The sequence below is a fragment of the Silene latifolia genome, chromosome 2, assembly GCF_048544455.1.
Source record: "Silene latifolia isolate original U9 population chromosome 2, ASM4854445v1, whole genome shotgun sequence".
NCBI classification, from domain to species: Eukaryota; Viridiplantae; Streptophyta; class Magnoliopsida; order Caryophyllales; family Caryophyllaceae; genus Silene; species Silene latifolia.
Window position 1 is genome coordinate 25903241 of NC_133527.1, and position 22960 is coordinate 25926200.

A 22960-nucleotide genomic window follows, 5' to 3' on the forward strand; every position below is an offset into this window, starting at 1 on the left:
GTTGGCTTTCAGAAGTTGGTTTTCCTCAGCAATATCTAAAATCTGTTTTTTAAGGTCTTTTAACTCTAGACTTTGTTCATGACAATAATCAAGGGAATGTTCACAACACTTAAGTAAATTATCCTTAGAAAGTTTCTTAACACGCTTTTTAAGTTCAAGATAGTTTACCTCTTCATCCTCTGAATCTGAATCTGAATTTCCAACAAGACACTTCTCAGCATTTGAAGCATTGCTTTCATTGTCGCTTTTGGAGAATAGGTCAAGACTGACGCTACTTAGACAAACGTTGGCAGTTTCTTCTTCTTCTTCGGATTCGCCATCTTCAAAGTCCAAGTCTCCCCAACAATATGCCATCATAACTTGCCTGAATTCTTTCTTTGTTTTGTCACGTAGGTTTTTGTCTTTAATTTTCTTCCATGTAGGGCAATCTTTGATCATGTGATCATTATCACCACACTTGAAGCATCCACGATTAGAGAAAGACCCTTTTGACTCAAAATTTTTCTTGGGAGTTTGTTTTGATTTGTTATTTGTTTTATTTTGATTTTAAAAGAAAGCCTTTTTCTTAAAACGTTTAACAAACAAAACGGTTTCATCTTCAATATCTGAAGAATCATTAATCTTGCTAGACTCAGCTTGTAAGGCCATCTTTTTGCTTGTGCCAACTTCCTCCTCATCCTGATTAAGAGTAATCTCGTGAGCCATTAAGGTTCCGAGTAGCTCCTGATAGGATAATGAAGTTAGGTCCTTACATTCTTCTATGACAGATACTTTATGTCTCCATCTGCGAGACATACTTCTGAGTATTTTTCTAGCAATTTCCTCGGAGTCAAAAGTTTTTCCTAAATTCTTTAGCTCATTGATGATGCTAGAAAAGCGAGAGGACATGCTATCAACTGACTCGTTTTGCTCCATGGCAAACAGTTCGTATTTTCGCATTAATAATGCCATACGTTGCTTTTTGACAACAGTGGTTCCCTCATAGGCTAATTCTAGACCATCCCATATTTCCTTGGCAGATGAACTGGTTGAGAAACGATCGAATTCAGTGGTAATCATACCGTTTTGCAATAAGCTTATTGCTTTTGAATTCTTCTCAGCCTTTTTATAATCCGCCTCAATATAGTCTTCTTCTTTCTTTTCGACGGTAGTGCCATTACTGGTTGCAAGTAAGATCTTATTAGGACCATTCTTGATAATCAACCAACACTCCCAGTCGTTTCCCTTAATGAAGTGGGTCATCATATTTTTCCATAAACCATAGTTCTTCCCATTGAATATAGGACACTTTAGGTGTTTGGAATCCATTTGATAAAAAATAAATGCAGCGGAAAAAAACGATAAATAGACTACAAAAAAACGATCAACTCTAGCTGTTAGGCTATCAAGAGCACGAGGCTCTGATACCAATTGTGGAGTCTATTGATCGAATACGAAAGAGGGGGGGGGTGAATTGAGTATTAAAAACGATGACCGCTTTTTTGAAATATATGATATAAATTAATTACTTGATTTTATTGATTAAAATCAACTAACTAAATTATTAACAATAAGTGCAAAATCGAAATAACAATAATAAAGAGAGAGAGAAAGAGAGACACACAGGATTTTGAAGTGGTTCAGTTTCACAAGTCGAAACCTACGTCCACTATTCTCGATTAATAATTTTTAATAACTTTCTCCGGATTACAAAAATTACCAATCCACTCGTATAATCAACTATATGATTATAACTCAGATTGAGTATCGCTAAATACTCTAGGTTGCTCTTACGTTAATAAGAAAAATACAACGACAAATACTAATCTCACGTTATGCGAGTGAGTATACTATCCTTGTGTATTTAATATCCTATAACGATTTTTCTTCGAGTGATTGACAAATTTGATGCGTGATTTTTGTATAAGCAAATTTGAAAATAAGAATTAAAGCTCAAATGATTTTTGCTTAAAAATATTTTTCTCTCTTGAAATTTGTAGATGTGTGTGTCAACCATTAATGTTGAATGAATGAGAGTATTTATAGTAGAGTGAATTAGAGTTTGGAATATTCTGGAATTAGAGCATAGGAATGTTCTGGAAATATAAAACTTGAAGAACAAGTAAGAAGTAAAGGAAGAAGGAGTTTTGGCCTCCTAGGGTTTCGGCCACCCTAGGGTTTCGGCCTCCCTACGGTTCGGCCGGCCCAAGGCCTCCTTCGGTCCTTTCTTGCTTCTAAAGCCCGCAACAAATCGAGATAGAATTTAGTTAAAGCCCTAGGTTGCATGACGATAAAAATATCGTATTACAAACCAATAGTTTATTTAACTTAAATTCTAATTAATTAATTCCAACCAAATAAATACTCTCTTATTTTTATAAACCATTAAAAATATATTTTCCAAAAATTAACGCATCATTTTTGTCTAGCAATGAAGTTATGTCTATTAGGTCATAACTTCATTAACCTTTAAATCAAACAAAGTAAAACCATTACTGGGATGACGACCTATACTAACTAATCTCGTAGAGATCTTCAAGAACGAATCGTCTCTTCACAAGTCTCTCATCTTGAGTCTCGTGGTTGATTTCCAATCTTGATTTTGCTTGAATGCATCGATCAAGTATATTTGAAGTTGTACCTCCTTGGTCCAAACTTCAAGCTTGCGTCTTGTAATTGTTCATTTCTAAATAAAGAACTTAAGCACACAATTACACGCATATGTTTATATATTAAGTCCACATACAAATCATTACTGTCATTATCAAAACAATTAATTAGGACTAAAGGTCCAACATTAATGAAAGGGTTTGTGTGCTCAATCATGGTAACTGCAGTTTGACTATACCTTATTGGTTTGAGAGATTATTTTGGATGTCAATATTGTTTTTTGCTTGTTGAGCATGGTCTACCTAAATTTTGTAAAGTGTAGGAGGTAAGAATACTTGGGACAACTCAATGATGAGGGCAAACGTAGCCCTAGAGTTAGTCTATGCATTTTGCAACTGTCTGAACTGTTAAAATTGGACTGAAACTGTTAAAATTTGTCTGTCTGGATTTGTTAAATTGACCGAAATCGTTAAAATTTGTCTCGAATGTTAAAATTGGATTGAAACTGTTAAAATTTGTCTGTCTGAACTGTTAAAATTGGACAAAACTGTTAAAATTTGTCTGCCTGGATGTTAAATTTGATGAAATCATTGAAAATGGTCGACATGAACATTTATGAAACTGATGTTCATTTGAAACTGAAATTGCCTTAATTCTTAACTTCAACTTCAAATTGTTATATGAACTTCAACTTTGCATTGCATATATCTGAATGCATATAATTTAAAATAATCTGAACTGAAACTGATGTTCATTTGAAACTAAAATTGCATATTCAACTTTACATTCATCATTAGGCTGCAGTTTAATGTTCATTTGAAACTGTTGTTCCAATTGAACATTAAACTGAACATTACATAACCACAATTTAAAAAGGCATTACATTCCATTTAACTGATCTACTATAGCTTCAACATTATATCCTAGTTCAGTCATTATGTATTCTAACCCTTCCGTTTTACCTAAACCCTGCATAATGCATTACCTTACTAAAACTTCATTGACTATTAGATTCCTTGGCAACATGCCAATTGCAACTAGATGACCCTTCCCCATATGAGGGAGTGAAAAATTGTTATGACCCTTACACTTCATCATCTCTATCATAACTGCTTGTAATGATAAGAAAATGTTGTTGAGTTTGCTTGGACTGTAATCGATAAATGCTTGCATTACTTCATTCACTAGGTCGTCCACTTTGTCTTTCTTTGCCTTCTTTTTTGTAATGATTGTAGTGCCTTGAAATACCCAAGGTCATTAACGTTTAGGTCCGGTGAGTTAGGAAAATGAAATACTAACTCAATATTAAATCCATCCAATTTATCACGCCATAAAATCAGGATCATCATTCTTGATGTGTGGCCTAGCATTGTCTTGTTGTATGTAAATATGCTTGCTAATACCTTCTGGCCAAACACTCTTAATTGCTGGAATTACTTGATGAATTAGACAATCCTTGATTACTTGTTTTGTGATGGACTCAATAGGCTTAGTCTCTAATGTACCCCTTGGCCTATTTCTGCTTGACCTAGCTGCTAGAACTTGATTAGTAAATGGAAACATGCCTATTTTACCATCAAATATGCATTCACCATCTTCACCATAAATAGGTATGCTGGCTGCACACATGAACATCACTTTTGTGATGTACCTCTTTGATTGACAGCTTCTATGAGGCAGCTCCTTCCCCTCGACTACGTACACTGTTTCATTGTCTTCCGTAATATAGAACCACTTCTCATCCATGTGTATTATGTTGCTCATTTCATTAAAAATTATTTCAGTCACTGGAACATTATTGAGATCTAAGAACTCTTCAAGAACTTGTTTAACAACCAATGACTTTAAGGAATAAAGTAGCCTTTGATCCTTGTGTAACTCACTGAGTTTAGGATGTAATGGGCTTGAATGACGTTTAAGTAAACCTTCTTTCACCCATGAATGGACCGTTCCAACTGAAACTCCACAATTTTCAGAAACTCTGATCATTGTGTCCTTTAGTGATTTATCAAGTGATTTGATATGTTCAATGTTTGGTAAAATCCTTTTTCTATTTTTGTTGCCTATCCTACCATTCTTGACATCTAATTTTTCACCTACTAACCTTGGTTTTTTTTTGCAAGTCTCCATATGTTTGATATGGTCCTTACACTTACATTGAATATGTTTGCTGCCTCTTTGATTGCACCACGATCAAGCTGCCCGTCATTTGATTTTTGAAGCAAGTAGATGGCGACTTCAGTTCTGGTTTCTTCAGACATGCACTTGAACCCCATTGATGCTCTGTAGAAAATTCAGGAAACTTGTGTAATTTAATGGTAGTGATGGACTGTAATTTATTGGACTGTAATTTATTTTAGAAAGTTTATTTTTGTTGTGTTGCTAATGAATGAGGGAATATGTAATTTAATGTGAGGATGATTGTAATTTATGCATAAAAATAACCTAGTTGGTGGGTTCCAACTGCTTGACTCGACAGATTTTGGTGGGAAATAAAGTGTTTGGTAGGGTTTTTGAAGTTTTGTAATTTTGGTGGGAAAATTAGTGTTTGTTTAACCCACTAATACTTGACACAATCTGATTCCATAAAGTAAATGACACAACTCCATTTGTAATTTCTATTCATTCTTTAATAAACCCTTAAAACTTGTGCATTTTGCCAATAGGTAGAGTGGAGTTGAATGGAGGAAGTATAGGTTTTCGTAAATTCTCTTCTGAGACACTTGTAAATTATAATACGTGTAATCATCAGGAAAAAGTGATTAAATAATGACCACTTTAGTGACTAAAAAATTACCATTTTCTTCAAAGTGGTTAATTATTACCCAAAAGTAATCACTTTGTTGAAAAAAAAAAAAAAAAAAAAATTTGTAGTACAAAAGAATTACAGATTAGTTTTAAATTTTAATCATCACACTCACCCTCGCCAATAGTTGAGTACACCGGTCACTGCACTCCCTCTACGCTGCCAGTCCCATCCACGACGAGCGCCATCTGCACAACAACCTTCACCGCCATTGCTTCCGCATACTCTTACGTATTTCTTTTTTCTTCAATCTTATTATTCCCTTAATTAATCTTTTATAGTTTTTGCTTATTTTGATTTTCTGGGTTTGGTTTATTTGCAATTTAGTGTCAAGATTATTCCAACTTTTACAATCTATGTGCTCTACTTCCAAAATTAGATTACGCCAATTTTTGTTTACACTTTAAAACGAGTTTTCTAACGCGTGTTCTTGAGAATCAAATTTGAAAATATTCTCATGATTATGTCAGAAAGGAGAATGTTTTCTGATTTAGATTATTAATAATGTATATACCCTTAGAGCGCACGTTGGAAAATCCGTTTTAAATACGTGTCTGATTACATTAATGTATCATTTCTGGTTTAAATATGCATATGTTTACATTACACGGTTAGAGAAGTCTTTGTGATATGGATGTTGAATCTTTTGAATGATGTAGATTAGCATATTATCTTTAACCTCTCAATTAGGCTTGAGCTTCTTGCATCATAGTCGAGACTTCAGAGTATCCTGCATTATGCTGTATAGTGTTAATTAGATATTTAGATGTCTTTAATGTAGGCAATATAAAGGACGCGAATTATGTGATTTTTGTGTAAACGGTTTAGCCTAATGCAGCGGTATAACTAGTGAATGCATATGTCTTTCATTGGGGTTCTCCATGAGTTATCATGAGATGCAATATGGAAAACTCAGGGTGTGTTGCTTATCAGGCTTTAGTGGATTCCCGTCCTCGTATTGATATTTCTTTGGCGATGATTAGGCTACCTAGATATTTGTTAGCAACTGCTCATGATGGGATTTTATGTGTTAGATATTCCCTTGTGGTTATATATTTACAATCCTGAATACATCAGATGGGTAGAGTTGGGATGTGCTTGTGCTTCTTAAGGGCTTGTTTGGATGAAGGGTTTTGGAGGGAAAGGGAGGGGAAGGGAGGCCGGGATACAAAATCCCTTGTTTGGATGACAAATGGGATAGGAGGGAAATGGAGGGGGAAGGATTTGGATGGATCCAATTTCGCTCCAAATCTTTCCTATGTTGGAGGAATTTTTGTTTGCCTTGGAAAGGGATAATGGATCCCTAGCTCCATTTCCCTCCATCTTCATTTGCTAACTAAACAAGAGGTTTTATACTCTCCCTCTCCTTCTTTTCCGTCCAAATCGCTCAATCTACAAGCCCTAAAAGTTGACACGCAGCTCCTCATGTGTCAATTGTTGAGCCCAAAAGTAATCAATTTTTTTTTTCTGGACTTCAAAGTCTTCATTATCGAGACCAAAAGTAATCAGCATGCATGTACTCATTTCCATGAATCCTTGATTAGTTTGAGGTTGGCTGTTGTCTCAAATCTTAATAAAGCATTTATTTTGATTGAATGATAATTAGGTAACCACCTGACAACCATGAAATTCAGGCTTCAAAAGCTTAATCGTTTGAAGGAGGATGTGGGGCGAGATAGAATCAGTGAGTTGTCAGATGACGTTATTATCCACATTCTTTCATTTCTGCCCACTCTTGATGCTGTTAAAACAGTCTTGCTTCGTCGTTTTGGAAACCTTTGGACTTTAGTTCCTACTCTTAGGTTCGACATCTATGAATTCCAAGATAAAATGTATCCGGATGCTAAATGGGAAGACTATGATTTTGGGCGGTTCTACATTTTCATCCGCAGCGTGTTGATGCTTCACCAGAGTCCATCTGTTCAAATTTTTTCTCTTTGTTTAGCATTCCGATCTAAAGATGAAATGTTCAAGGTTGCCGATGATATAAAACTGTGGTTGAATTTTGCGTTAGATAAACAAGCCAAAGAAATCATAGTCCGTCATATATCTCAAGGTTCTGTTGATTTGAATCCAATTCCAGCTAATTTCACTAGTCAATCTCTGGTGATACTTGAACTCACTTGCTGCAGTATTGAGCCACAAATTCAGGTTGACCTAGGATCTCTAAAGAAGCTATTACTCGATCACGTGAGTTTGACGGAGAAGGCATTCCAACAATTTATATTTGGATGTCCTTCCATGCAAGAACTATCTATCATCGAGCCTAACGGTATGAAGAAAGTGAGTTTTAATGCTCCAAACATTAATAAATTTTCTTTTGTTCTTACGGATGGTTATGATGACAATGATCCTTGGGTGCTTGATTTCCCCAACCTTAAAACTTTGGATTTGTTAATAGATCGAATACCACACATCATTGATGTTTCATCTGTGCAAGTTTTCCACCTCAAAGATATTATGTATGAAATGGAGGAGGAGGATGATGAGGATGATCCTGGGATGTTCAATATATTCTTTCGGAAGTTCCTAGGTGTTAAAATTTTCCAGTTGTCATGTAAAGCTTCTGAGGTAAGCTCTTGTTCTTTAAATAAAGTATAATGCTTCTCGTTTGTTTATGACATTGTTCTTCTTGAGGGGTGAGATCCTTTATCTAGGGAATTAGGGTATGGATAACGTCGCCTGCAAAATGATGTGTCACTCAGTTCTTTCTTTGAAAATGTTTAGTTATTGATACTATTAATGTCCATTTCCTTCCATTTCAGCCTTTTCTCCATAGACTCGATTTAATTGATGATTTGCATCTCTTGGAAACTACATGGAAGAGTTTAGCTCTGGAATTGGTGCTGCTCTGTGACAACTGTCTTTTAGGCATTTATCGACTGATGAGAAGTTTAAAGCACTTAGAAGAACTCATTATATATACAACCGAAGAGACAACTGTCAGCAGTGTATGCAGTACCTCAAGTTTATGTATACATGAGGATTCGGAGGCCAGTTTGTACACACCTCCTTTTGAGATTCCTTCTGATTATGTGATGCCAAAACTTAAAACTGTCACTCTACATGGACTCGTCAAACCTTGGAATCGTCAGCTTCAACTAGTTGAGTTCTTGCTCAAAACCGCAATTATCTTGGACAAATTGGTAATCGCACCCTCTAAGCGTGTTTTAACAGAAGGGGAGGAACTGGAATTTGTCAAGCATGTGTCGAGCTTCAAGAGAGCCTCAACAAGTGCCAGGGTATTCTTTGCTTGAATAGTATCGTCGAAATCAGTTGAATGATGAAAACAGGATAATCACTTCTCCATCTTTATATGTTGTGTCTAATTGTAGTATAACAGCTCGAAATCAGTTGATGTCTAATTCTTGTAATCAAGTCTGTTTTGATAATGCGTTACCTTGTTTGGCTGGGTCCTAGTACTATGAGCCATATTGTATTCCACAATACTTCGTATTGAAGACAAGTTTCTTAGACACTTGCTTGACTGTCATAATGGAAAGGATTAATACTTCTGAACTTAGCCCGAGTATTTGTGCAAGTGTTGAAATTGTGGCGAGGATGGGTCTCGTTTGTTCTTAACCTGTGAATGTTCGAAAAATATCAATAGAAATGGAGCAAAAATCACCCTCCTGAAAGTTGTGTGTAAATTACGGCAAGTTTTGACCGAGTTTGTTGAATGTGCTTAGCCACTGGTATTAGGAAATATCAATAGAAATTGACTTGGTGTATCAATTCATCACATATCCTATTGCCTCATTGCTTATCTCAATTTATATAATCGTCGTCATCAGACTTGGTGTATCCATTCATCATCTAAAGTTATCTAATCATTGTCATCGTCTTCTGTAATTGTTTCGATGTTATCTGGCTCTTCGGAATATGGTAGGAAGTTGGACCTGCAGTTTTTCGTGAGAATGATGTCAGGGGATAAAACACTAGTGTTGCAGGCCAATATAGAGGATACTGTGGAGCATCTGCACAGTAAGATACACATGATCAAGTTTATCCAACTGGTTGGTCTCACTATCTTGCTATTCTGAGGGAATTGAGAAACATCGCAGTTCTTTATCCTGGTTTGGAGGTCCGATTTTCAGCCATAATGAGAAAGAATAAAGTAGTCGTGAATGCTCTTGTACTTCTATATGCTTACCGTATTGATGATCATGCTTGGCTTCTGAAACATAAGGATGTCCTAGACTTCGAATCCAGGCGACATTTAGCATTGTTGATGTTGCCAAACAAGGATGGAAATTATGAGCAATTCCAAGAGATGTTGATAAACAGGTCTCAGTTGCTGGCGGAATCTTTTGAGTATATATATAATGCGCGACCATCTTCTTTACAAGCTGGTCTCTTTATGGAATTCAAAAATGAAGAAGCTAAAGGTCCGGGTGTATTACGAGAGTGGTTTTGCCTGGTGTGTCAAGCTTTGTTTGATCCACGGAATGCCCTTTTTCTCGTCTGTCCCTTAGATCAACGAAGGTTCTATCCTAATCCAGGCAAGTATATGGTTGATTAACTGATTAACTGATTATCCAACATTTCTTCAGTCATTTCCATTATGACTATGTTTCTCAGATTACTTTCCATGGCTTGACTTTTCGTGTTCTTATGTTTGCACTAAATCCTTTGTGCAGCCTCCAAGGTAGATCCCCTTCATATTAGGTACTTCCGCTTTGCGGGTAGGGTAATTGCTTTAGCCTTGATGCATAAGATTCAAATTGGAGTTTTTCTCGATCGTGTATTTTTCTTGCAATTAGCTGGAAGACGTGTTTCTTTGGAAGATATTAAGGATGCAGATCCATGCATCTATAAAAGCTGCCAACAAATATTGGAGATGGATCCTGAATTCGTGGATTCTGATGCGCTTTGTCTAACATTTGTGACTGAAACTGAAGAGCTTGGATCGAGGGAGGTCACAGAACTATGTTCGGGTGGGAAAGACATTATTGTAAACAGCAAAAACAGGAAGGAATATGTTGACCTTATTGTTCAACAACGTTTTGTTACATCCATTTCAGAACAAGTGTCTTCCTTTGGTAAAGGTTTTGCTGACATTCTTCGCGACAATTATCGCGAAACAACTTTTTTTGGGAACTTAGAGCTGAAAGATCTTGATTGGATGTTACATGGAAGTGAAAGACACAGGATTTCTGTAAGAGATTGGAAGAAACATACTCAGTATGTTGGCTACACAAAATCTGACCCAGAGATAGTTTGGTTTTGGAAGGTATGTAAAAGCTAGACAATACTGATTCTAACGGGATCTCTTTACCGGCAACATAGCCGGAACATTATTTATGTTGCCAGTGAGTCTAATCAGTGATATTCGGGCATTGCAGGTCGTTAAACGACTAAATAGGGAGCAGAAGAAAACTCTACTCTTCTTTTGGACATCAATAAAGTATCTTCCAGTGGAAGGGTTTCGCGGTTTAGCTACTAAACTGTCCATCTATAAGTCATCGGAGCCCCAAGACCGATTACCCTCATCCAAAACATGCTTTTACCGTCTTTTTATCCCAGTGTATCCCACAAAAGCCATCATGAAAGATCGTCTTCGAGTCATTACTCAGGAGCATGTTGGTTGTAGCTTTGGAACATGGTAACACCAGTACTTTGATTTGGATGCCGTTAAAACACTGGGATTTGTATTTGGAATATTAGTTGAACATTGATTCTTCTCTTGTGTATATTGTTAATCACAATTTGTACATACAAAGACTTGGTTTGGAGTCTATAGTGAATGCTGTTGCCCTGTTTTATGACCTGTACATTATACACTGGTTTGAAGGCTGTTTAATTGCGAAACCTTTGGTGTCGTCTCTCTTCCTGGACTTTGTATTTTGATGAAACAGATGAAGGAGCCACTACGTGAACAGAGAAACGCGATTAAAATGGAAACGAGTTGATGGTTTGATTAGTGACGGAAATAAGTGTTTAGAGTGCAAAGTGGTGTACTTGTCCTAGAAATGGTAATCTGTTCCCAAGAATGAAGTTCTGCATCATTCCTGCACTCACAGTTAGAACTGACCGCCTACGTTATATGCAGCCTGTAATTAGTAACTGCCTCATTAATCAAGCATTTCGCATTATCTTGCTCCATGAATATAAAACAAGTAAATTACGACTACCTTTAGAAGCAAGGACACTCTTTTGAGCTTGTTCTGTGAAACACCGTAAACCAGATATGCTTTATCAGGATAATTTAAGATTAGCCCTTCATAAATTTGCCACGTTATTATCTACTGGCGCTCAGTATCGATTCTTACAGGCATCACTAGCGCATTATGCACATTAATCCAAAACGCTAGCTTCTCTTCGTGCTTTAACTTGCTTGGATTAATAACTTCCATTTTTCTTACAAGTAACGGAAACAGGCTGGAATTCAGGATTTGTAGCAAAATATGTGTACTCCGTATAAAGTACTTTGTATTATACTAGTGTGTAACCCGTAATCAACCTTTATGTATAACAAATACGGAAATCGTAAATTAACAACTATTACAAATTTTATACTCTGTAATAGTTTGTTAAAACGGATAAATAACATAATACTAGAGTAAATGTTTGGAGAATTATTTTAACAATTAATTATCTTTTTTATGGTTATGCCCGCAATGATAGGTAGATTTGGTAATTGGTTTGTTCCAATTCTAATAAGTGCATTTAACACGGTATTTTCACAAAATTAACATTTAACTAATACGGGATTATCCTCATGTACTTAAAATTGACATTCTTTTAACATAAAACTTTCGTAGTTGCTCATTCATGGACAAGAATTACTCATTCATGGACTTTTTGCCATTACTTTTCCATACCTTGCCCTTCTCCCAAACTCTCGGTTTTCTTCCTCACACAATTAATCAAATCCGTCAATTCAAATTACTCAATTATAAACATTTGTTCTCATGTCAATTAAGTATAATTCTAATTTATTATCTTTATTAACTATACTTTGTCAAATTGTGGAGATTTATTCAATTTCGTTTAATAAAATTAGGGTTTGTAGAAATCCCCCTACTACTAAGAGAATAAAAATTCTCTTAGTTTTCCCTCCAAAATGCATTGGTCTTATTAAGGAAACAATTAAACCTTTCTTTTAATAAACTATTTATATTTTCCTTAAAATATAATTTTATTATAATTATAATTATATTCTAATCTTTTAATTAAATTCAAAATTATGATTTTTTTGTACTAAAAGAATAAGATGTCTCTCAATTTTTTCCGCTGAAGTGAAATGTACTGTATTGGTCCTCGCCCTATATCATACAAGTATTAATTATATACCATAAATAGGAGATACTATTACTAATTTTTAATTTGTAAACACACATTAATGAGATATTTTGATTTACTATACATGTGGGATTGCATTAATAATGAGGATGATATGAGAAAAATATTCTCCACAATTTTTTTCATAGTTCTATTTTCCTTTTTTTACTACAAAGGTACTCTACAAGTTGACTATCTCATATTGCAAATTCTCTAATTTTATTGTCTATTTAAGTCCTTACTTGAGGTTATTCTTTTGGTAAATGTAATTGTATAATAATTTTATTTTTAATAATTACGTAATAATTTATATAATTAGTTTTAGTTAAATATCAATCTTATTTGGTGTGAAAACTATCAAATTTTCGCTCTTATCCGCTTATCAAGCTATAATATTTAACGTCTTTGTATATTATTATCTAAAAAACCGCACATTTATACGCGGGTTCTACACTAGTTACTATTATCAAATTAAGGGATATTCCGGTAAGCAATGTTCGTGTTATGTGCAGTAAATTAAAACCCATTATCATCTACTGTGATTCATGGAGTATATGGAAAGGATTGTTATTAAGATGATTAACATATGATGATTACAAGAGTATATATAGCATGTAGGTTAGCCTAGGATACAAGATACGTATAACTAAATATATAAATATATGGATACATTCCTAAATACTAGGAGAAGGAATAGCAACAGTATTAACAAGAAGATTACGATTGTATCGTAATCTTATCATCCCCCCTCAAGATGGACGGCGGTGGTAAGAGGCCAATCTTGCGTAGAAGCATTTGGAACCGAGGGCGTGGCAGAGGTTTTGTGAGTAGGTCAGCTAGCTGATCATCTTGAACGACGGGAACAACGCGAAGTTTACCAGCTTGAACACGCTCCCGAATGAAGTGGAAGTCAATGGCAACATGTTTCATACGGGAGTGGAACACGGGATTCGAGCTGAGTTGAGTGGCACTGATGTTATCACAGTAAATATGAGGGGCACAAGAATGAGTGACACGAAGCTCGGCGAGAAGGTGAGTTAGCCACGCGAGTTCATCTGCAGCGTTGGCGACGGAGCAATACTCAGCTTCAGTGGAGGAGCGGGCAACAGTCTTTTGTTTCTTGGAGCTCCATGACAGTGGATTGCGGCCAAGATATACAATATAGGCTGCAGTCGAGATGGGAGGATTGACGTCGCCTCCCCAATCGGAGTCAGAGAAGGCATGAAGAGTGTCCGGTGAGTCACGATGGATGGTGATGCCGTGAAAGAGAGTGCCAGCGAGATACCGTAAAAGCCGCTTGAGGGCAGCTCAGTGAGTGCTAGTTGGCAAATGCATAAATTGAGATAATTTATTTACCGCAAAAGCAATGTCGGGACGAGTTAAGGATAGATATTGTAAGGACCCAACAAGAGCACGGAATTCAGTGGGGTTGGAGTGCGGTGTCCCATCATGGAGAGATAGCTTTTCAGAGGAGTCCATGGGAGTTGGGCAGGCTTTGCATCGAGCATTGCTGCACGTTGTAGGAGTTCCGATGTGTACTTGCGTTGGTTGAGAAAAATGCCAGCAGGGACGGGAGTGACTTCGACACCGAGGAAGTAGGAAAGAGGGCCGAGATCTTTGAGGGAGAATCGTCGAGCAAGAGCGTCAATGAAGGAGGAGACATCCGTCGTGCTAGAACCTGTGACAAAGATATCATCGACATACACAAGAACAAATATAGTGTCAGGTGAGTGACAATAAAATAAAGAAGTATCCGAGACCGAGTTGGTGAACCCAACGCTTAGTAGGTAGGTACGGAGTTCCGTGTACCAGGCCCGAGGGGCTTGTTTAAGGCCATAGAGGGCTTTGTGGAGGTGGCACACGTAGTCCGGATGCTTAGGGTCAACAAATCCCGGAGGTTGTGACATATAGACGGTGTCAGTAAGGATGCCTTGGAGGAATGTGTCATTGATGTCAAGTTGAAGAAGGGGCCAGCACTTGGTTACAGCAAGAGTGAGCACTAATCGGACCGTAGCAGGCTTGATGGCGGGACTAAAGGTTTCATTGTAGTCAATAGATGGGCGTTGGTGAAATCCTTTTGCCACAAGACGAGCTTTGTGCTTGTCGAGGGAGCCATCGGGTTTGTACTTGGTTCGAAAGATCCATTTACAACCCACGATGTTTTGAGAGGGGTGAGGGGGAACTAGGCTCCATGTGTTGTTTGCGAGGAGGGCATTGTACTGTTGGTCCATAGTTGCACGCCAAACGGGTTCAGAGAGAGCTTGACAAAGGGTGCGGGGTTCGGGTGTGGACAATTGGGCCACGAGGTTCATCATGGTGTGTGGTTTGAAGATGTTGGTGGTGGAGCGGGTGACATGGGGAGGGGCGGTGGTGGAGGTGGGGGAAGTGGTGACTGTTGTGGGGAGGTCGAGGTGGAAGGAGTGGTGTTGATGGGAGAGGTTTGCGGGGAGGCAGGGGAGGTAATTAGAGTTGTTGCGGAATGGGTGGTGGTGGATGAGGGAGAGGCAGGTGAGGTGGGGGTGGATGGTGGAGATGACTGGGTGGTTGGGGGGTCATCGACGGGAGGAGGTGAGGAGGGAAGAGGCAGATTAGTGGATGAGGTGACAATAATTTAGGAGGGTGTACTGTCGGGTATGGAGGAGGATGTGCTTTCGGGTATGGAGGAAAGACACCATTGGGTCGTGGTAGGCAGGGGTTGGGTGGGACCAGGGGAGGTGCGGAAAGGGTAGGAGGTGTCAATAAATTTCATGTGACGGGAAGTGTAGATGCGGTCATTGGTTGGATCGAGGCAGAGGAACGCATGTTGGGTGGGTGAATAGCCAACGAAGACACAAGCGATGGAGCGTGAGTCAAGTTTGTTAGAGGTGTATGGTTTGAGCCACGGGTAGCATAGGCAACCGAAATTATGAAGGGATGTGTATTTTGGTGCGGAGTTGAAGAGCCGGTGGTAAGGGGTTGTGTGATTAAGGGTAGGTGTTGGCATTCTATTAATGAGGTAGGAGGCGGTTTGAAAGGCGAGACTCCAATATTTGAGGGGGAGTGACGCGTGGTCAAGGAGGGTTAGGCCGGTTTCTACCACGTGCCGATGTCGCCGTTCCGCATAGCCATTGTGTTCGGGGGTATGTGGTGGTGAGGTGAGGTGAGGTGAGAGATACCGTTTGAGGTGAGAAACGGGGCTAGTTTTTTATATTCGCCACCATTATCGGAGTAGAGGGTGATAATTGGTTTTGAAAATTTTTTTCCTACGAGAGCTTTGAAGTAAATAAAAATTTGGAGGGAGTCGGATTTCTTTTTAATAGGGAATAGCCAGATATATTTAGTGAAGTGGTCCACAAATATTATGTAGTATTTATAATTGTCAAAAGAATGAGTCGGTGATGTCCATACATCGCTAAAAATAACTTCTAAAGGTGCGCGACTTTGTAGAGATGAGATAGTAAATGGTAGCTTATGATTCTTATAAATAGCACATGACGGAAGATGGTCTAAACTTTTATTATTTAATGATAAAGAAGACAAAAGTTTTTGTAAAATCGAAATATGCGGATGACCAAATCTATGGTGATAGTCTCCCCCTTTTAGAGAAGCGGCTAGGGCGTGCGGAGGCGACGTGCTCGGCCAGTAGTAGACGCCGTCTTGACCCGGACCAGTGAGGAGAGTGGTATTAGTTTGAGTATCCTGTAAAGGAAAACAAGAGGGTAAGAAAGTGATAGAGACTTTGTTTTCAATGCAAAATTGGGATATAAAGATTATGTTCTTGTGCATCGACGAAACACAAAGAACACGAGTAAGAGAAAAAGTGCGAGGGGGAGTGTGGAGATGGGCAGAACCAGAGTGGGATATGGGTAGACCCAAGCCGTCACCAATCACGATCTCATCCGTGCTATCATATGGGAAGGGGAGGGCAAGGTTAGCAAGGTCAGAAGTGACATGGTGTGAGGCACCACTATCCAGCAGCCAGGGAGAGGTTGGGGCGGTTGGGTTGAGTTCAGTAGGGTTGGCTTGAGGTGTGTTGGGTGTGGCCTTGGTGGAACGGGGTACTACGATGTTAGGGTATAGCTTTTTAAAAGTAGGGCAGTAGTATAGGACGTGACCACGGATATTACACCATTGACAGCGGCCTTTGAATGAGTTTTGATTTGTGGATGGTTCGGTGGTGGGAGGAGGGGTGGTTGTTTTGGGCTAGTACGGTGTGGTGTAGGGGCGAGAGGAGGTGGCAAGGACTACGGCAGGGGCAGGGGTGAGGGACGCAGACTCAATTTGGAGAGCAAGTTCGCGGTTTATCAGTTTTTCATGGAGTTCAGGAAAGGAAATAGCGGTGTCGCGGGCTTGGATCGCATCAATAACGGAGCGATAGCGGGAGTCAAGGCCATCAATGACATGGTCAGTGATGTCCTCGACGGAAAGAGGAGAGCCGAAGCTAGCAAGTTCATCAGTGAGGGTTTTTATTTTTGTCATATACTCGGATATGGTGGAGGGTCCGAGGATGATGGATTTGAGACGGTATTTGAGTTGTTTGATGTGGCCGCGAGAGGAGTATGCAAAGGTGGATTGGAGGGTCATCCACGCTTCACGCGTTGTTTTGGAGCCGTTGATGAGAGGGGCGAAGGTCTTGTCAAGCGTGTCTTATCAAGCGTGCCTGCCAACGTGCCAAAGTGAAGCTTGTCTTGCTGAAACCAGGTGCCGTAAGCGGGGTTGGGTTTTGGAGTTTTGTCCTTGTCATCAACATACTCTGAGGGAGGAGGAGTACCATTGATGTAGGACGAAAGGGAGTAACCAGCGAGGAGGGCATCAAGTTGTAGCCGCCATTGTGGGTAGGTTGATGGAGTGAGTTTTTTTACAGTGGAGGCGTTGAGGAGAAGGAGGGGTTTGGAGGGTTCATGTGAATTAGGGATCGTGGCCATGATGGAGGTTGATGGCTGCGTTAGGGTTTTTTTTTTGTTTTTGGAGTTGTTAGAGGATCGTCCTTCCTGATACCATATGGAAAGGATTCATGATAGAGGGTTCATGTAAATATTTATAATAGTTGGGCATCAACCATAACCTTAAGGTTTTGGTTGAAATGGTTCATCTATCATGGTATCAGAGCCAGTGTGACCAAAGGTCACGGGTTCAAATCATGGCAACCTCAAACTCCTCAAAAACTCGAAGTGGAAACTCAGCACACGGTACGGGGGAGCCGGTGCACAACTAACCACTCTTCAAGCCCAATGGGCATTTGAGTGAGGGAGCGTAATAGGAATATTTATAATAGTTGGGCCTCAACCATAACCTTAAGGTTTTGGTTGAGTTGGTTCATCTATCAGAGTATAGTAGACTCTAATCAACTCGTGTCTCCAATTTTCTTGATTTGGTCGTGGATTGATTTGACATTGGGCACTAATCACTTTGGCTGCATAACCACCAAAACCGAGGAAATTTCATAAAAAAAAACCTGATATGAACTGATTTGACATCAAACAATGCGAAATACTGCATGATCATATGAATTCAATTTTATAATACTGCATCCAACATTCAAATCAATTATGTCGGGTTATACTAATAGTTGAAAAAAATACAATTTTGGAAACAAATTTACAGACGCAATAATAACGACGTCAATTTACACCAGCGGCTGGTCCGATAGTCTGTTGTACACAGGAGGTGGCGGTGGCGTACGACTGGTGGTTTGTTGGTAAGTGTGGATTGATTAATTTGAGAGGATTAATTAATTAGGTAACAAAATGAAAAATTGAGGTGTAGAAATGACAAGGGTATAATGGTCATTCATGTCCATGATTAAATAAATCATGTCCATGATTAAGTAAATCATGTCCCTGAAAGAGCATAACTCAAAACTTGTGCTCATTGTTAAGCTTATGACCATATGAAACAGGTCACTGCTACGATCTTCTCTAAAGAGCTTGATAAGTGACCCAGATAGAACTTAAAATTCACATAAACAAATTATATGAACATAATTAATTACATAAACATAATGTCAGTAGCAACAATTTCGACAATCCTATCGGGACAATGATCAACCCAAACCCGAGAAGAATAGTCCAATAGCATGTAGTGTGCCATACAATGTGTCGTCTTATATTACATACCCGTTATTAAACAAAACTTAAAGACTCAAAGTACGACATTAAGCCGAATATTTCCTCTACCACAACTCCGAAGTAGTTTGACGGGGTCTTAGCCTTGAGTTATAAGCACCAATGAGTCCGACTCCGCAATGAGAAAATGAATGCCCATATGCATTGCCATCTTTAGCCCAAACGCGCATTGCCTTAGCTTCCGCAACATCTTCATTGATCTCTCACATGCTGCACCGCGACCCTCCAACCACACCATCGTGCTTGTGGATAATGGTTCCGAGCCCATTCCTCTTGTCATCCATTCACGTAACATCAGTATTAAGCTTCCATACGCCTTCCGGTGGAGGGCTCCATTTAGCTGTAACCTTAACCCGCTTGTTCTTTACCCCACTGATACGAAAATTACTCAAAAGAATAAAATTCGTTAGAGTTGCAGCGGAATTAACGAAACTGGACAGTGCTGAAGACTGTCTGATTGTCGAATTTAATCTGATTTGAACAGTTTTGAGAACTGTCTGATTAAGAACTCGGAAATCTGGTAATTTTTGAGGTTTTGATTTTTTTAAACGAAATAAAGAACAAGGGATATTTGTTTCGAAATATGTGAATAAATCGAACCAATGGGATATTTGCTTGAGCTAGACCTATAACTCAACCAATGGTGAACTATAATCAAGACCTATTGATTATAACTCGGGTTAATGCTTGAAAACGCGTCAAACAATAACAATTTGGAACGAAACGCGTCGAACCTAGGGTTTACAAAACTTGCAAACACAATAAAGCAACAGCTTCAATTTTCTTAATCAATATATCATATCATGCTTAAAATAAGAATACAATGACTCCTATTTATACTAACTAGAATGACTCCTAAACCGATTAAGGAAACAAACTTCCTTAAACCAATCTCCTAGATCTACTCGTGTAGATTAAGACTTCTATGGCAATTCTAATTGCCTTATTACACACTCCTTAAAGATATAGGAAATACTTACCTAAAATGAAATAGGAAAACTTGGACACTTTCCTAAACCGAATAAACTTAGACTTAGGAAATTAGAACTTCTAACACAACTAGTAAATAAATAACTTATTCTTCTAGGAAATAATAAAACTAATTCAATTAGGATATGACTTCTTTTAGGAAAGAAGTCTCGACACCTCTTCCTTGGGCGCCAAGTAACCGAGTAAACAGCTACTAAGACTGCTTCTTCTGCGGATATAACTGAACAGTCACGGAGACTGTTCATTTCGACCAGTTCTGGCATCATTTTCGTATCATCCCCTCCCCCTTCGAAAGGAATTGTCCTCAATTCATGATGCTTCAATCCTCCGGGATCAAATATGAACTTCACAAACCTGGATGCAAATTCATTTATGAGAAATAGTAATAAACTTGAATTATCTTTTAGTTCATCATCTTCAATAAAAACTTCAAGCTCATCTATCTTGTTTGCTTCTAAACTCCTCTCTTGCGTTCCATGTTCATGGTTTCGACTCCCCATTCTCCTTTTCTCGTGCCTTCCTCCCCTCCACCCTCCTTGCACAAGAATTAGAAACTTGTTAATATCTTCAATATCTTCATAATTCCCCATTAACACCGAAGTGAAGACAAGAAGATCGAATACCTATCGCCATATAAGAACTCATCTATATACGATTCCAATGGTGATTTATATTTTCCCTTCATCAATGTTGGTTTGACATGAATTAGATTGCTATGAATCGAATTAATGTCCAATGTCAATTCTTCAACAATTTCTTTTTTCTCTTCTTTTTTGTTATCATCCTTATCTAAATTCACAATCTTTGAAACTTCATCATCAAGAGCATCAACCGTTTCTTCATCACCATAATCATCAAATATTGGCGGATGATTTAAATCCAGGGAAGAATCAATGGTGTTGTCTTTAAACTCTTCCTTGTTTAGCTCTTGGTCAAGTTCGTCTTCCATAGCAAACATTGTTAGACTCGATCTTTTGTCACGACCAGAATGCATAACATAAATTGCTTCGGACGACATAGGCCTCAAGACGATTTTCTTTCCACTAGATGATAGAATATATTCATTGCTTCGACCTTTATGTGTCACATCTCTATCAAATTGCCAAGGTCTCCCTAAAATAATATGACAAGCATCCATAGGGACTACATCGCATAAAACCTCATCTTTGTAAGGACCCATTGCAAAACAAACTCGAACTTGTTGTGAGACTTTCACCTTCTTACCATTATCTAGCCAATGTAAAGTGTATGGTTTAGGATGAGTTGTAGTTGGTAAAGCAAGTTTACTTACCATCTCGGATGAGGCGGCGTTGGTGCAACTTCCTCCATCTATGATCACACTACACCATCGATCATTCACTTGGCACTTGGTATAAAAGAGTTGATCTCGTTGCTCCGTGTTGATAAGTTCCATCTTCCTTTCCCCCATAGGACCGTCTAGATTTAAGGAAATCAAGAGCCGAAGCTCTGATACCAAATGATACGAAAATTACTCAAAAGAATAAAATTCGTTAGAGTTAAATGAATTAATCTAAACGGACAAAGGTTTCAAGACTGCCGATTGTCGAATTTAATCGATTTGAACAGTTTTGAGAACTGTCGATTAAGAACTCGGAAATCTGGTAATTTTTGAGGTTTTGATTTTTTTAAACGAAATAAAGAACAAGGGATATTTGTTTCGAAATATGTGAATAAATCGAACCAATGGGATATTTGCTTGAGCTAGACCTATAACTCAACCAATGGTGAACTATAATCAAGACCTATTGATTATAACTCGGGTTAATGCTTGAAAACGCGTCAAACAATAACAATTTGGAACGAAACGCGTCGAACCTAGGGTTTACAAAACTTGCAAACACAATAAAGCAAATGACTTCAATTTTCTTAATCAATATATCATATCATGCTTAAAATAAGAATACAATGACTCCTATTTATACTAACTAGAATGACTCCTAAACCGATTAAGGAAACAAACTTCCTTAAACCAATCTCCTAGATCTACTCGTATAGATTAAGACTTCTATGGCAATTCTAATTGCCTTATTACACACTCCTTAAAGATATAGGAAATACTTACCTAAAATGAAATAGGAAAACTTGGACACTTTCCTAAACCGAATAAACTTAGACTTAGGAAATTAGAACTTCTAACACAACTAGTAAATAAATAACTTATTCTTCTAGGAAATAATAAAACTAATTCAATTAGGATATGACTTCTTTTAGGAAAGAAGTCTCGACACCTCTTCCTTGGGCGCCAAGTAACCGAGTAAACAGCTACTAAGACTGCTTCTTCTGCGGATATAACTGAACAGTCACGGAGACTGTTCATTTCGACCAGTTCTGGCATCATTTTCGTATCACCCACTACCTATCTCATTACACACCTCGCTGCCTGATCGACTACCACTCTCGGGTCTTTAGCAACACCCCCATGAAACACATTATTGCGGTCATTCCAGATTCTCCACGCCACCATAGCTAAGCTGAATTCACTCAAATTCGTATGCTAAATTCTGAAACGCACCCAATCCTCTACACATATTTGTGTATAGAGTTTAAGAGGTATCGCCGTATTTTACCTAATATTAGATGCAGTGACTTATTAAGCTTGAGCAGCAAGAAATATACAAAAGATAATATAATCCATCAAGACCAAATTATTAATTGCTCCATCACTGTCAAATATTATAGCAAAAAAAATTAAAGTAACATCCTAGAAAGTCCAGTAATGCCTTAATTCTTCATTCAATATCAATAACTTTGTTTTATCAAAAGTTAAGCAAAGCGTAAAACTAAAGAAAAAGATATACTTGTATGTCTATTAGGTTGTTATGTAAGCTAGGTGAAACAAAATATAATAAAATTACCACTATAGGATCGGAGTGTGGACATATCATTATCTAATAACTAAGATAAGCTATATGATAGCACAAATCAAAGTTGAATTATGTTTACCTCAAGCTGAACGACGTTTACAATGCTTGTATGGTAAATTAATGGTCTTTAGATAAATTCCACTTTACTATCAAACCGTCCTACACTTCTACTCAAAACTTGTTGCTGCTCTTCAGTGTCATTAACCTGGGTTCAATCAAACTGCAAATTGAGGATTACAAAACAATTAGGAAAAAAACATATTTTCTGTTGCAAATAATTTCAGTATCAACTAAATAAAGGG

At 38.1% G+C, this 22960-nt stretch overlaps 3 protein-coding genes across 4 annotated transcripts; 2 read left to right on the forward strand and 1 right to left on the reverse strand.

Moving 5' to 3' along the window:
• Positions 1-3912: 3912 nt before the first annotated feature.
• LOC141637666 (uncharacterized) lies at positions 3913-5607 on the reverse strand. Its single transcript, XM_074447131.1, has 3 exons — positions 5540-5607; positions 4746-4872; positions 3913-4584 (listed from the first exon to the last, which is right to left on the reverse strand). Exons 1-3 carry the CDS (start codon positions 5605-5607, stop codon positions 3913-3915), a joined length of 867 nt encoding a protein of 288 aa, XP_074303232.1.
• LOC141642496 (F-box/FBD/LRR-repeat protein At4g26340-like) lies at positions 5390-8918 on the forward strand. Of its 2 annotated transcripts, XM_074451331.1 has the most exons (4): positions 5467-5626; positions 7002-7667; positions 7797-7966; positions 8161-8918. In XM_074451331.1, exons 2-4 carry the CDS (start codon positions 7019-7021, stop codon positions 8650-8652), a joined length of 1311 nt encoding a protein of 436 aa, XP_074307432.1. In that variant the 5' UTR covers positions 5467-5626; positions 7002-7018; the 3' UTR covers positions 8653-8918. The 2 variants fall into 2 exon arrangements, with proteins under 2 accessions (XP_074307431.1, XP_074307432.1); XM_074451330.1 differs by having other exon boundaries at positions 5390-5626; positions 7002-7966.
• Positions 8919-9255: 337 nt separating this feature from the next.
• On the forward strand, positions 9256-11696 carry LOC141637672 (E3 ubiquitin-protein ligase UPL5-like). The gene is made up of 7 exons (XM_074447133.1): positions 9256-9379; positions 9493-9880; positions 9949-10043; positions 10159-10628; positions 10741-10977; positions 11063-11236; positions 11598-11696. The coding sequence occupies exons 1-7, from the start codon at positions 9256-9258 to the stop codon at positions 11694-11696; spliced, it is 1587 nt and encodes a 528-aa protein (XP_074303234.1).
• Positions 11697-22960: the final 11264 nt, after the last annotated feature.